Source organism: Phlebotomus papatasi, chromosome 2, assembly GCF_024763615.1.
Source record: "Phlebotomus papatasi isolate M1 chromosome 2, Ppap_2.1, whole genome shotgun sequence".
Lineage (NCBI taxonomy): Eukaryota > Metazoa > Arthropoda > Insecta > Diptera > Psychodidae > Phlebotomus > Phlebotomus papatasi.
This window is the reverse complement of record NC_077223.1, coordinates 92,247,020-92,263,676: the sequence shown is the minus strand read 5'-3', so window position 1 is coordinate 92,263,676 and position 16,657 is coordinate 92,247,020. Positions and strand designations below refer to the sequence as shown.

Below are 16,657 nucleotides of genomic sequence, written 5' to 3'. Positions count from 1 at the left end.
TGTTTTCCTCATAACTTTAACATTTTTAGGTGTAAAAATATATCAACATTTTTAATGCTAATTTTACACCTTTTTAAGGGTAAAATTAACATGAAAAAGGGTAACTTTAACCCCTAAAACATCTAAAAAGCATAGTATTTACACCGATTTCGGATCTTTAACACTAGAGTTCAAAATATCTACACCTCCCCCTATGATTAGTATCAATTAAGATACAAAGATTTCCTACTTCGAGTATCACACAATTTTCAAAACATCACTCTGTATTGTGTATTCATCCGTCTACACAACCAGTAGTTCAGCTAGAGGCCAAACGGTTTCAGACAATGGTTTAAGGTCTTCAGAGAACCCAACCCCCCTCCGTCTAAATATCTAAACCCTTTTAACATAAACATAACCTTTATTTTTCTCTCATTACATCCCAAAGACGCGGATCATGTGTTTTTTCTCACATTCCTAATTGTATTAAGCATCAAAGCAAATAATTCGTCCGAAAACAACAATAATGCCATTTACACCGCCGCATTGCATTGGATTGAATTGTCCCAAAATCGGATTTTCGGACAATTCAGTTTGAATCGAATACAACAGTCTAAATGACCTCAATGAAACCGTTTAGATTGCGGCTTTATACGGGCTTCAGACCTAAGGCTTAGCCATATGGCTTAACTTCTCTAATATTTTATCAGTCAAGATTTTTTGGAACATTTTGACTTAGGATTGGATTATTAAGGGCAAATGACCTATTACATTTTGAAAAGTCAATAAAATCGGTTGCTGTTTAAGGTTTTGAGACCCTCGGGAACTGGGCTAAACCTCTAGTCTGAAGACGGTCTTAGATTGAGACTTAATGATCCGAAATCCGATTTTGGAACAATTTCAAACCCAATCTAATGCAGCGGTGTAAATAGGCTCAATGACATTCAATTAACATTCAATTTATCAATTTTAACAGTGCTGAAAACTCTTCAGAGAATCCAATAATATTACTCTGGGCCCTGGGATAGCCAATTATCCACTCCTATACGGGCTTTAGACCCAAGAATTAGCCGTGTGGCTTAACTTCTCTAATTTCTTATCAATCAAGATTTTTTGGAAAATTATCACCTAAGATTGGACAACATTGGCAAATGAACCATTGCATTTTGAAAAATCAATAAAATCGGTTGCTATTTTGAAGTTCGAGAACATCGGGAATTGGGCTAAAGCTTAGGTCTGAAGCCGCCACTATGGGCCCAGAACGAAGAGCTGCATGCCCACGATTTCTCGGTCTAATCAAAGCTGATATCGTCTCTCCACGAATACGTTGAGGTACCATTATTAATAGGGAGAATGACACACAAAATTCAAATTTATAGCCGTTGTAATCTTAATATATCCTCTAAAATCGATTATAAATTTTGAAAGAACGCTTTTGTATTAAACCTACGCTAATTTGAGCAGTGTTCTACTCGGTATATAAAGGAGAATGGTCAAAACTATATGGGCGCTGGTCCCGGAATCGCCACAAACGAGAGTAGGCGCATTTTGTAGGTACTGATATAAGATTGAAAAATTGCCGTGACCCAGGACCATAAACGCTGGGAGTCCTTGTAAAAATGCCTTTATCCTTTCGATAAATCGCTGTTTTGACAACGAATTACGCAAGAACGGCTAAAGAGATCTTGATGAAATTCGGTATAGGGTCACTGTATGACTTAAAGTTTTTATCCATGCATACCACCCCCTCCCCCCACCCCCCATTCTGATAGCCCCCATACAAAATGGGGGCACTTTACCTTATAACTGCTTTCTAAGAGGAGGTAGAAAGCTGAAATTCGACAAGAGAACAAAGCTTAGGGGAGACTTTTAAACCATGTATAATATCTCCCTCCTCTGTCCCCCTTTCTGGTAGCCCTCATACAAAATGAGAGCATTTCACCTTATAACTCCTTTCTGAGAAAAGATAGGAAGTTGAAATACAGCATGGGAACAAGGCTTAAAGAAGACTTTTTAACCATACTGACCAAACTCTTCGTCCATCACCCCTTCTGGTAGCCCCCATACAAAATAAGACTATTTTACCTTATAACTCCTTTCTAAGAGGAGGCAGAAAGCTGTAATTCGACTAGATGTCTATAAATGCATATAAAATCTAGAAAATTATTGTTAACGTTATTAGTTATTCATATTTTTTCATTCTTTTACAAACAAACTACTTCTTCTCAGAAAAGAGGTCAAAATGTTCTCATTTTGTATAGGATTACTAGAAGGGGTGGTGGAGGAGGGGATTAACATGTATGGTTGAAGTGTCATCCATAAGCTTGCTTCCCTTGTTGAATATCAACTTTCTACCTCCTCTTAGAAAGGAATTATAAGGTAAAGCGCCCCCATTTTGTATGGGGGCTATCAGAATGGAGGGTGGGGGGAGGGGGTGATATGCATAAATAAAAAGTTTAAAACATACACTGACCCTATACCGAATTTCATCAAGATCATTTTAGCGGTTCTTGTATAATTCGTTGTCAAAACAACAATTTTTCGGAAGGATAAAGGCCTTTTTTACAAGGACTCCCAGCATTTATCGTCCTGGGTCCCGGCATTTTTCTCAACCTTATATCAATATCTTCAGAATGCGTCTACTCTAATGTTTGTATGAAGATGAACCAGCGCCCATATACTTTTGATCATTCTTCATCATTGTAAAAACAGTTTTTATGCTCTGGAACTGTTCCTCCATGGTTTAGAACATTGATCCCAGAACAAAAGTTGTTACCTATACTAATGTCTATCCAATGACATAGGTCCCGTTCGTGGCGATTCCGGGACCGGATTTGACCATTCTCCTTTTCTTAAATCAGTTATAAGTCGACAGGCATAGAAAAATCCTAACCTTGAAATCCAAAATGTTATTGTCACTCGCTATTCAGTGGATATCAAGATTATGAATATGACCTAGAGCACTTAATACTTGTCATAAATTATTGTTTAGGCCAGAATCACATTAACAATAAAATGCTCGCCGTATTTCGTTAATTTACGCATTTTCATTGCAATTCTTACGCAAATTCTCTATCACCGTATTACCTTATCTCATACTCGGTGGCACTAGGTGAAAATAATACAAGAAAATTGAAGAAATAAAACGAAAATTCGATAAACGGCGAGCCAAAAAAACTGTACGAGTGAATTATACAGTTTTTTTTGCTCATCGTTTATCGAATTTTCTTTTTATTTCTTAAATTTTCTTATATTATTTTCACCTAGTGCCATCGAGTATGAGATAAGGTAATACGGTAATCGAAAATTTGCGTAAGAATTGCAATGAAAATGAGTAAATTAACGAAATACGGTGAGCATTTTACTGTCAATGTGATTCTGCCCTCAAACTATAAAATTTCTTAATCGTAAAAACTTGAAAATTTTTTGTAACACATCTTATTTCAGATTTTTAAAGCTCCTACTAGCTTTAAACATACCTAAATACAAACATAACCTCTACGTTTCAATATAGTTAATCTTGAGTCTCCGGTATACGATTTTTCACACTTTCATCTCAAATAAAATGTCACCCAATAAGTTGGTACATATAGCAATGGAAGTATTTCCGCCCGAAAGACAGTAACTGTCAGGTTTTGTTTAATATTTACAAGTAAGACAACCACGAAAAGTACAAGAATCTCCATCTCCGATCACAAATAGAAATCCGCATTGACAGCACAGCTCAGACAATTCTTACCCTTCCACCCCATTCACATAGAACATAGATCCATTCGTGTGTGAGGAATTGAGGATGATTCCATTTATTGAGTTAGATGTTAGATGTGTACCAACACAATTCCCTAAATCGATTCTGTAGCATTTCAAAAGCAACTTATATGAACCCTATTCCAATTAAACTGTCAGACAGTTCTCATTGCCACATGTTAAACCATCAAGGTATTCATCCCTCGTTTGAGATGCTGAATGGGTGAACAGAATGGGTTAATTTGTAACCCACATAATCTCTAAGTCCATCAAAGATGGGATTCACGCCTTCACAATGGAATAATGTCGATGGAGAATAGTGAAAATCGAGTGATTTTCCGAGATTGTCTGTGTCTCATCGAAAAACATGAAGGTGATTTGGGTTTAAGGGTTAAATAAGAGAATTATAGGATTTATTTCGGTAAAAGATAGTGCTTAACATGATTTTAGATTTAAGGATTTAGCATATGTCTTTAAACTTTGAGTCGTTTAATAAATATTCGCATAAGACTATTGACGAAAATGTTAAATCCTTTTATAAAACATCGCATTTTTAATTAGTGCAATTTTTGAAATAAACGAAGAATCTTTTGTATGGGTCTTTTGAGTAAAATACCATGAAATCAATTTTACGACAGACCTCTTTAAATAGCAATCTTCATTTGAAGTTGAAATATTCAAATTCATATATTTAGTGGCTTTGTCCACTTTGTTAGTTCGTAAGATTTTCTTAAATTCTAGCACTTAAAGAGGGTCTTTACCTATGCAATCTATCATGTCCGATCCATGAGGACCGTTCTTAAACATTAGAATTAAAGAAAAGCTTAGAAACAGTAGGGGGTCAAAGTCAGCCGCATCTACGGTAGTTCAATTCTGATTGTAGCACAAAATATTCTAATGAATTTAACTTACAAAAATTGCTATTTTAAAATATTTTTCGAGGTTTATCTTGTCATTTTAATGTTGTATTAATATATGTACATAGAGAGTGTACTTTTTCACTTTCTAAAAATAATTTATTTATGTTTTTTTGGAAGAAGAAAACCGAATATTTGCACTATACCAAAAAATGTTAGTACATCACTTAGAACAAAAAGATTTTTTTACAAAATTAAACAAAATGAATTGAATGTTTTATTTGATACATTAAGCAATTTTAATTTAATAAATTTGGTAAACTATATGAAATTCTAGATATAGTGGATTATTATTAAATTATTATTAAATTGGGTTATTATTAAATACAAATTAGATATCAATTACCTCGTAATTAATTACTAAATCCATTTAAAATTTTCAGCATCCTTCTATTTTGATTAAATTTTTCATTTAATTTTATTTAATTATAGACTGAAAAAAAGCTGTCGATCATAACTGGCTGGGCACAAAGCTCTTTGTTTAATTAAAATGGTTAGTTAAGTTCAACCAAGAGCGATTTTCCAACAAATATCTCTACATAATCAAACAAATAATTCAAAACCACATTCCTATTGTGGGACAATCTCTATATGCCTGACGACAATTTCAGGAATTCTATCTCTTCCCTACCATTAAATCCCTTGCAACATTTCCAATTTTCTGCATATACGAGAGTCATTTTTCATGAAGTGGGTGGTAAACTTTTAGAGTATACTGTGATGAAAAATAGTTATTATAGGATGACCAGATGTTTTCCATGTACAAACATCCCTCGTCCCACCTAATCCGCTTAGTACACATTGTCAGTTACTGAGAATGTTTTGCTTCTGGTCGAGAATGCTGCTTAGCCATTGCGGAAATATTGTTCTAAGAGTTCAGGTGAGAAGGGGGATTAATGTCACCACTTTTGACCTTTTATTGGATATTATCTTCCTCGGTACAATAACAGAACAGATGATGGTAAAAAAGAAAGGAAATAAGAGGCTTGTTTTACCTCATTGTATCTGTGATTCTTTTATTGGAAATCTGGTTAAGCGAATCAAACAGAATAAATTCGCTGTCATATCGAAAAAAACTGTCAATGGATATTTAAGTTTAGATCCGCTTTATACGGTCTTATGGTGGTTCAAAACCTTTAAAACGCATATTTTTAATGAAATAGTGAATATGCTAAAGTAAAAGTACAACTTAATTTATTGCGTTAAAAATAATAGCGACCCGAATAATTGAAACTCACAATTTACAGAATAGATTTTAAATCAATTTTCAAAAATCCAAATTTATACAAAAATACCTAACAATTTATAGTCACTTTAACAAAATTTCAAGACCTGTCCAAAAAATCTAAATTTAATCAAACTGATTGAAAAATAGGCCCTAGAGTCGTTAAACTTTATCCAGTAAAAATTCAAGATGCCGATTTTTTTGGGTCGTAGGTTTAGATCAAATGTTTATCTGGACCATCTCTAAAACATCCAAAAATAAAAGAAATCTAGAGCTAAAAGCCGTCAATATTGTAGCCAAGATTGTAGATGTTGTAGCCGTGCTTATATAGGCCTCTGATGTGCTAAAAACACCTATGACTTAACCCAAGAGATAGAGCTTAACATAATTAGAATCATAATAATGATTAGAATACATTTCCATCAGTTACCCAGGTTACTCAATAATCCGTCTCTCGACTTAGGTTGTAAGTCTGCCATATGGCATAATGCAGAGCGTGGGACCCATTCAACAATTCCTAACGCATTCTATTGTTAGATGTACCAATCTTAAGTCTAATGGACAGCTTAAATTCTTACACAGCTGTTGTCAAACTAGAAGTTTAGCCAAGTTCGCGAAGGTATCGAAATCCTATAGACACCAATTTTGTTAGATTTTCAAAATCTAGTCGAATCAAATCTTTCAAAAATTTTTCAAAAAATTTTGACTAATAAGAGATCTGAGAGAAGCAAGGCTAACACTAAGCCTTAGATCTGAATCCCGTATAAGTGATATTACTTTCGAATTTCGAAGTGCTCAAGTGCCAAAATGTGACGGTCTTCACATTGTTGTGAGGAAAAAACAGAACAACGACGTTTACTGTTCTTGTCCCAGTATTTAATCACTCTATAATCACTGAGTAACTCTTTTGGCAACTTTATAGTGCGATATTTGATAAATTTTCCCCACCTTGTTCGAAAATTTAGTATGAAAATTCGAAATGGAATTTGAATTCTTCGAACTTCAACGACTTTTTGTGCAAATAGAGTTCCATTTACCTTTTATCCAAGACACTATTGGAGAATCAAAATCTACTTCTGTTTGAGCCCAATTCCGAGTTTCGGACAGTGGTACCCGGCTCCGAAGGAGCCCTCCACTCATAAACCGTCTGTGAACAGTGCCATCATATCGGTCCCTTTCGAATAATATTATCTTCAAGATGGAAATTGTCCCTCATTACAAGGTCAGAGTGTCGTAACTTGCTATTTGGGTCTATTTCCCAACAGTGCGTGTTTTCCTTAGGATTATGACTCCTACTTGTTGAAGACCATTTCCCATTCGTGAGGGATTATAGTATTAGAATAAATTAATGCTCGTTGATAAGAGATTTATCTTTTTCACGCATTTTCTTTAATCATAGTGGTTCAACCACTTTACCCCGAATTGGAGTCAATTTTCTTAGTCAATGGAGAAAAGGTAGTTCTCTTTAATTATTATCATCAATTGGGCGGAAGGGTTGTTTGATGAGGTGTGAGAAAATGTAATAAAAGTCCCAAAGATTAAAACCTAAAGTTATTTTCCGGACTCGCGCGCCTTTCACATCAAGACACAATCTCATTTCTTCATCTCACACAGAGACTTGGTGAACGCCTGAATCTGCGGGTGGTGAACTGAAGCAATTTAGTCGCTTCATAAATTGATGCAATAAAATTTCACCTGTTTCATCATTAAACACTCACCATGAGACTTTTGGGATATTTGTCTCTTTGAAAGCTTTTCTTCATGAGCACATGTGGTGATAAAAGTTTGACAAGACTTTCAAGACCCTTTCTATATAGACAGTGATTTGAGAGTCCCGGAGAAAGCTATTACATTGTAATAATTTAATTTATTTTAATTGTTGTTAATTTCACGTCACGCCAAATTACACTCTGACTTGAGAAATTTTGCTAAAACAGCTTCTTCGAGATTTGAATGGGGTTGGAATATGGAGATTATTTGCTGCGGTTGATGAATGAGAAGATATTCAGTGGTGTAGAAGGGTGGGGCAGTTTCACCCGGTTGAAGTATTTGTCGGTAAGAGAATTATGTTGGAGTGTGGCAATGCCTTATAACAAATTCAAATTTTTTATTTGGTAAATTCTGAAAAATTAGTCGTAAATCCGACTGATTAAGTTACTAAAAACTTCATAGAGCTCTTTTCAATGTCCATTCAATACTTACTGGGCTTAAATTTGTCATATGACATTGTCATATTCTTACAGTATTTCCCTTCAGAACTCATTTGCTAAATATATATGAATCATATTCAAACTATATTCCGTTAAGTATTCTTGAGTATTGACTATCTAAAGACATACGGGACTATTCTTAAATAATTATTTTTTCTCTTAAAAATCATTTCGGAAAGTAATATATGCATGAAACTACCCCGCCTTCCCCTATTGTAAAAGCATTGCAATGACTCTATTGTGTTTTATAAACTGTGTTACGAATGTCAAAGAATTGAACACATGTTGGATGATTGCAATTATATGCCATATTGTCACAAATGTGTTGCAATAGTGCGCATTGAATAGTGTCATATGAAATTGAAATATACTTTACAAATGAATAATTATTAGCACTGTGCTACAGCTAATCCGGTCAATATTCAGAACCACTCAATATCTCAATATAATAGAAATGGTTGTGAATTATTTGTCGCTGTTTGTGGCACCTCGGTCTGCACTCTATCCAATTATTACTTGCTGGAACTCTCGAGGTGCAATCGATCCGGGGAGGAATAGAGCAAAGGGTGCCTGACAGTGTACAAAATAGGTTAGAGCTACATTGTATAAATGACCCCCGTGGAAGTACGATGTTGGTGCGCAAAAAAGTGAACGTGAACCAAAGTGAATTTCGACTCCCACATGTTGTTGTCTCAACACTTCAATGGAGACACGGGCCACTGAACGGTAGGAGATTAAAACAGTGAAACAGTTGGATAGCATTATCATTCGATGACGCACATATCACTGAACTTTATTGGAATCTGATGGAATCGTTTTTCTCCTGACGTCATTAAATGTGACTCTTGTGCACCCAATATTGTCATCTGTTGCCCAACTAATTTCCCATTACGCGTAGTATTATAGTTGTCAAAGAGGCAAAGTTATCACAAAACTTACATACATAGGGAGCTTTCAAAGCTCAGAAAGTTTTTCTCAGATTTGATCTTGTCTAAACAAAAGATTTCATTAATTGTCATTCCTTCAGAATCACAGCTATCGTAATGCTGCTGTTCGGTCAACCATTTCTATAACGATAGTTTCCTTATAAAGTAATAGGTATGTTTCGAACATCTCTGATTCCAAAAATCACCAGCGACGGAAACTTGATGCAAATGAAGTCGGTTGCGAAAGTATTAAGAAATAGAAAGTCTTTTTTTTGGATCTTCAAATAGATTTTCGAATTTTCAAGATCTAGGGGGAGGTGGGGCTACATTGAGCTGTGGGGCTAGATTGTTATACGACTTTTTCGCATATTTCTAATGGAAACTGGTCCTTACAATTATTTTATTTAGATGCATAATTATTTTGTCTATCCAAATTACATTATGATAAAACTCAGTTTCCATTAGAAATATGCGAAAAAATCGTATAACAATGTAGCCCCACAGCTCAAAGTAGCCCCACCTCCCCCTACAGTGCCGGACAAAATTGTACCAATGCGCAATGCTTCAAAATTCTCTATAAAGGATTTAATATCTCAAGATGTAATCTATATTTTAACTGAAACTTTTTTTTCTTAGAGAGCTTTATTATAAAGCTACAAATTGTGCCTTATTAGAATTTTTTAGGAAAAGGACTAATATTTTTGTAGAGCCTTTTAAAAAAAGGATGCATTGGTATAATTTTGTCACTTGTACCTAAACGCTACTTTTTATTCTAAAATTTTATTTTATGAACTATTAACGTAAAAAGTAATTTAATATAATGACTTCCGGCTGTTTTTAATATATTTTCCATGAACACTTCCGGAATTTTTTCACTTACAACCTAAGTAATGGTATATTTGAGTAAAATACGCTTTTATATGAAAAAGTGTTTCAATAACGGATTTTTGTCCAACAAAATGGCTGCAAAACATGACGTAGGCCATATCACAGAGATCAGACTACGTATCTAGACGTGGTCCAGTGGTAAGACTATCAAATCCGGAATCAAGTCACGGTTTTTTATTACCATTTATTATAGTATTTGGGCGAAAAAATCGCGTTCGGCGAGGTCTAAACTGTTAGCTAGCCTTTCAAACTAATCAAAATCGATATCCTAAGCAACATCAGCTTCAGGGTATGATTAGTATAAGTATTTTACTCAAATTATTTAGAGAAAATAAAGACGATAAACTGTCTACAAGGTTCCAAGAAACACTCCTTATTATAAAATAACAAAAAAATCAATTTCTATTAAAAATATTACATTTCAAACTTGAGAATTTGGCGGTTGCGTGCAACTATGCCGAAATTTGGCACACACCCTACCACTATGCAAAATATGAAAATGGTGTTACCAGCGGTTTGACAGCTATGCTTTGTGAAAGTCGTTGCATTTTTTTTCAGTCACCCTGTATGTTATTTTAAACAGTCTTCTATCTCATATGCATCATCTCTCTAAAGGTATAACACTCTGGAGGTTCACTTTTTCAGATCACAGAAAATTATAAACGAAAACAAATTTAAAAAATAATGTTGATTCACAAGGAATAACTTATACGAAATACTCTTTTCAATTCCCCGAAACAGGTTTCGTGAAACGCAAGAAACGTTTTGCGAAACCCGAGAAATCAAAAGTTCTTTATCTATTACAACTGGATCCTTGTATGTAAAGCTCCATGGTAATTTTTGGGTGATTTTCCAGTCATCTCAACGTAGACGGCTTTGTATCTTATATAGGCTTCAGACTTAAGGTTTAACCATATGGCTTAACTTTTCTTTTTTTTTTAATTGCCTACTAAATTCTGAAAACCAATGAAATTGCTTATTAATTGGGATTTTGGGACTTAACCCTTTAAGGACGATTGGAACACCGGTGTCCCATAAAGAAAAGAATTTTTCATGACTACCTAAAGTTATTTTTTTCTTATGTCTGTGTACATAATTGAAAAGTAGAAGGTTGAAGGAATCTAGAATATTTTTTGCAAGTCTCTAGCTATTTGTTATGTAGTAAATATTTAAGCTCAAAAATGGCGAATTTTAAAGTTCTGAAATTTATAATTGATTTTATTTATTTTTTAAACTTCTAATATTTTTTAATCAAAACCTTTTTGGCAATAAAACTACAATACTCATACGTAATATTTTTCATTAAAGCGACAAATATTATTCCTTGGTATTTTAAGAAAAATTACTTAAGTTTTTGGGCTATTTTTATCCCTATCGTTCATAGAAGCACAAAATACACCGAATCAGACTCTGTTGGACTTTCCAAGGTTAGATGTAAGACTTATCATTGATTATGTTTCTCAGTTTAATTTTTATTGTTGATTTTCAGTCCATAAAAAGTGTCTCGTCGTTAAAGGGTTAAGAGAACAAGGCTAAACCTTTACTCTGAAGACCGGTCTAAGGGTAAATAAAAAATCGTAAACTCACCGGTTTTAACGAGTTTGAAGGTAACACTGTTGTGTGACTTGAGGGCTTCGTTGAGACTCGGATGGGAAGCATCTCGCAGAATTCCCGTCGAAGCGGCCATCGCGGGAGGCCCCTGAGATCCGGAGCGAGTCCCACGCCACCCGAAGAGACTGCGATTGGTCTTTGTGGATTCTGAAATGGGAACATTTAGCTTCATGTTAATTTCCTCTTGCTTTCTGTGGTTTCATCTTAAGCTCAAATGTCAGTCAAATAAGCTCCATACTCAGGATGTTAGTGGCAAAGACATAAAACCCAAACAACAGATCACACAGATTGTAAGAGGAAGAAAGGGGGGGGGGGGAAGTAGGTGGTAAAAACCATTTTGTCGTGCTATGCTCCTGCATGAGACCTTCAAAATCTCCTCCAGAGGAAGCTTCCAAGGGGAGTCTTTTGCGAGGATGTCTCTCTGTGACAGAGCTGTGTAATTGAATGTAGTCACGTTGCAGACGCAAATGTGTTTATTTTCTCCAGGGATTCTTTTCGCAGCATCGCCGAATGCTTGATATCCACGTTTTTCCTTCAAACATCAGCTACCCCATTCCAGTAAAATATCTTCCGGCGATGAATTGATGTACAGGAGACTTGCAGAAAATGTCCCCAACAGCTAAGACATTTTATGACACTGAAAGACAGTCACGTGCTGCATCCATTTGGTATGTATTTCACAAAACATAAAACATCCCCACTTGCTGATGTCCCAAATAATTTTTCACCCAGAAAACCTTTAAGCGCGAATCTTCCGCCCATTTTTGCAGCCCACCCAAACTTTTTCACACATGAATAAGCTTTGCGCACGGAAAAAAGCTCTCCGCAGCCTCGTGAGCACTAAAAGGAAGACCATTGAGCGTCCAATGGTATTATTCGCAAAGTGGTGATTATCTCTTTCATTGCCAATACAAGTCCTTCGCCATCTCCTTCACAATATCCCAGGCCCATCCCCGTACATCCCTCAGATCTTCTTTCAAGCGATAAAATTCACTGCCTCAAGTGTTTTTGCAAAATGCTAAATTTTCACACTTTATCACGTTCAGGAAATTACCCAGAACGCTATCTAATTTTTTTTCCTCCATCCCAATCTCAATTGCCCACAAGTGGAGGAAGGATGGAAGACTGTAAAGTATTTCTTCAATAACACCCACCAAAAATTATCTGTTTACAGAAATAATTCCAATTTCATTTATTTTTAATGATGTTCAGAGCAAATGCCACAAATTTACACTCATGCACTCAGATAAAATTGAGATAAGAAACAAGGTTTGAATTTGAATGTAAAACTTTCCGAAGATAATTAAGATTTGTAAAAATAATCATGGTAAGATCTTATTGCTTCAAGTAGTTTTAAATTCGATTGCGCGTTGAATTATAAAAACAAGAGTTATTTTATTTATTAATCATATCATTTAAAACTTAACAATCAGATGAACAAAATCTGAGAGCATAAAAAGACGTTACAAATATTTTCATAATTTTAAAACATTGAAATTATTTACGAGGTAAATTCTAAGAACTTGCACTCCGTAGATTATTAGATTTTTGTAGAAGAAATAGAATAGATTTAGAGAAATGTGGGGCAGTTTAAGGTAGCTGAGGTTTTTTTTTAATATACTTGTTAAACGTTCATAAACTATATTCAAACTAACTAAGTCCATCTAGTTTAGCTAGTTGGGTCCCGGTAAAAATCCCGAACGCCAAAATCCCCAAAGCCAAAATCCCCAAAGCCAAAATCCCGAAAGCCAAAATCCCGAATTCTTAAAAGTGTCATAGCTACTCCCATGATTGCACTCGGGCTTGCTGGAGGCAAAGGGAAATTTTCTGTGTCCAGGAAAATTATTTTACACATTATCCTTTATATAATTCCATCCCTTTCAGGATTTGAACATTCGGGATTTTGTCTTTTGGGATTTTGGGCTTTTCGGGATTTTGGCGCTCGGGATTTTGGCTTTCGGGATTTTGGATTTCGGGGTTTTGGCTACCTCCGGGAAAGAGGCATTTTCACACGGAATAAAACGTAATAACAACAATAGACTGCCTGCGCTCAACAACTCCTGGAGCATGGAAGAAACATCCATACTACGGGGAAGGCGCTCCTAGGTAGTCTACAAACGGATTTATCAGATTCTTCCAACACGAAATCAACAAAAATATAACATGATTACATTGTAATAATATTACCCGATACGATTAATAATAATATAGGCTGACGGTGGAAGGTATTCTTATTTATTTAGAACCTATCCTGTCTTCTTCAATGATTCTCGATTATTCTTTTCCTTAGACTAATCAGAAACCACTGAAGGAAACACAATAAGTGTCAAAAGCTGTGGTAAATTGTTTTGTGTTTCCATTTTGGATTAGGGGAAACTGGGGCAGTAGAAAACACGGGGTAGTTGTAAGCACTGATATTTATGTATACACAACTTAGACTTATAGTAGACTACTTGTTCAGGGAACAAGTAATGCTATATACTATCTATAAATTCATATAGGTCTCGTGTTCTGAAATTCAATATCTAATTAAAAACATCGCAGTGTTTACAACTACCCCGAGTTTACTACTACTCCAGTTTCCCCTACACTGCTGATCTGTTGGTCACCAGTAGTTCAAATTTATTTATTTTTTTTCAAAAATCCTTATTTAAAGGATAGGTTTAACTCGTCTACTAATAAGTAACATTTGATTTTTAGATTTCAGAATTTATTCCGTGAAATCTGCTCCACAGAAAAGAAATTTGGCTTTTCTAAAAGGTCTACGAAAATCCATTCAATTCAATTCAATTTTATTGTTACGCTTTTACTGTCTTACAAATCCATAGATTTGTACCGATTCCCTGACGTCGACGATTTCTCTTAAAGCGTATCTATCAATAATTTTTTATATTCTTTAATTTGAACATTCAGGTCCCAGAGGTAGATTTTTTCCAATTTTTAAATGAAAATTTCGGCAAATATAGTTCAAATGTTGTACTTCTATATGCCTGAGAATTTAAATAAATAAATTGTTTATTTTGAGAATTTTGCGAACTTTTGTTCAATATTAATTGTATTTGGGTACAGAGAATCATCAATCAGAGCAAGTGACACTCAAATCATCCAGTTTTTCTCAGTAGAAAAAATTCCTGCTTCCACCCAGAATCGGACTGGAGACCTCTCTTTAACTAGAGGGGTGCTCTAACAACTGAACTGTTAGAGGCCATATATTTTATTTTCTTTAACAATTGTTTATTTTTTCGAAAAAAAAAATAACAGACAAAAATACGCTGCTTCTTTTAGTCTTTTTGGCCTACAGAACCCCTTAAATAATATTGAAAATTTTAAGAAAAATATCGAAAGCCTAACCTAAGGTGACAAGTTAACTTGGTGAATAGTTCACTTGGACTGAACTATTCAAGCCGAGTGAGTAGCTCTATTTGCGGTTAACTATCGGGTATTCGGGAGCATCCCACTTCTGAAATTGGGAGCCCTGTAGGGGAGTTCGTGGTAAATTCTGGCGCAGAATGACATTATGCCCTCCACACATTAGGAAAATTTATCTCCATATTTGAGAGGTGTTGGATATAAATTTCTTTAGTGTGTATAGGACATATAGAGCAATCAACATTGGATGTCCATTCCATGTTCTATGAGACTCTTACTCAGTGATTAATAAATATGAATCGCATTTTCAAATAGCATGTTCGAATTTATCACATAAGTAAGACTTCCTCTACTGATGGAGTTTCCCTAAGTAGTACAAATTTAAACAGGAAAATGGTATACTGAAGGACTCATAATCTTTCACTGAAATGTGGAATCCGACAGGGTTACCTTACAAGAAACGCGCTATCAACCTTCAGAACCCCATTATTGGTAATACAGGCTTTAGACCAAAGGATTAGCCGTATTTTTTAACTTATTTAATTTTATTTGAAGCAAGACATTTGGAAAAAATTTGACATTAAAGGCAAATGATAGACTAGATCTTGAATAAAGTACTAAAATTGCTTATTAGGGGAAAGTGGGTCTATATTGGAAACGCTATTTTTTCGCACACTTCTTATTTAAGCTGAGCTTTAGACTGTAATTTAGATATACAAAACAATTGTGGATCTAAATTAAATAGACAGATAGATAGATAAATTTATTCATCAACAATGCTTTCGAAGTACAGTTTCGTTTAACTGAGATTCCGTGTAGTTTTCAGCGTCCACCGCCGTCTTAGCGTTGGTGACCAACCTCCAGAGCAAAACGGTGGAAAAGCTCTTTCTCAGGTTGTATATGCCAGTCATGTAAAAAACATGTTTGAACTTTTCTTTGAATACACAAAATTCCAATAAAAAAAAGAGAAAAAAAACAAAAACAGAAGATTTTGCTCTATAGAAACTGTACTGCTTTGCAGCATTGTGAGAGGTTAAAAACGGCTAGCTCTTACTGAGCTGTAAGCCATTTTGGACAAGGTCCCATGATAAAAAGAAAAGAGAGATAAACACTAATCTTGAATGAATTTGTTGAAATGAAAATTGTTGCTAGGTTCAGCTTCCTTTAAGAATATGCGATAAAATAGAGATACAATGTAGCCCTAGCTCAATATAGTCCCACCTTCCCCTATTTAGGGGGCTAAATCGCTAGTTTGAAAGCTATAATGGGTTAAACTTACCATAGAATAGCAAAGTATGAGGGTTGGTGCATCTAACCGTCAAATACGTTATGAATTCATAAATAAATCCTACGCTTTGCATGTTTAGCGGCCTATCCCTACATGACTGTAATATCCCCTTATTAAGGTTTCAAATTGGACAATTCTAAATTCAATCACTGATGATTACCACAAAAGAATTGACGTAAAATTTGCTGATTTTTTTTCTACTAACGATTTTTTTTTCTACTAACGATTTTTTTACAGATTTAAAACGAATTTGCTTATTATTCCAATTCACACAGTGTTAAAACATTTCAAAAATGTTACTGAAATTTATTTTTGCATATTGGTTTATAGGTTTTTCTCTATTCTGTCCTCTCAAAGCTTGCAATCCGTAAAAATTCGAACAGCCTATGGTCAAATTTCAACCTCAAATTGGAATAAATCTACGTGATTTTCGTTTTGTAATTTTATTTACAATAGTTCCAGAGTTTGCCAATTAAAAGTCACCGTTGCGTGTAATT

At 34.8% G+C, this 16,657-nt stretch overlaps 1 protein-coding gene across 7 annotated transcripts in view; it reads right to left on the bottom strand.

The window, feature by feature from the left end:
- Positions 1-16,657, bottom strand: part of LOC129802393 (uncharacterized) — a 209,251-nt gene that overhangs the window by 134,785 nt on the left and 57,809 nt on the right. For all 7 annotated transcript variants that reach the window (XM_055848161.1, XM_055848164.1, XM_055848166.1 and 4 more), the window contains one exon: positions 11,480-11,650. In XM_055848161.1, coding sequence (XP_055704136.1) covers positions 11,480-11,650 — 171 coding nt within the window. The remainder of the gene's footprint in view (positions 1-11,479; positions 11,651-16,657) is intronic.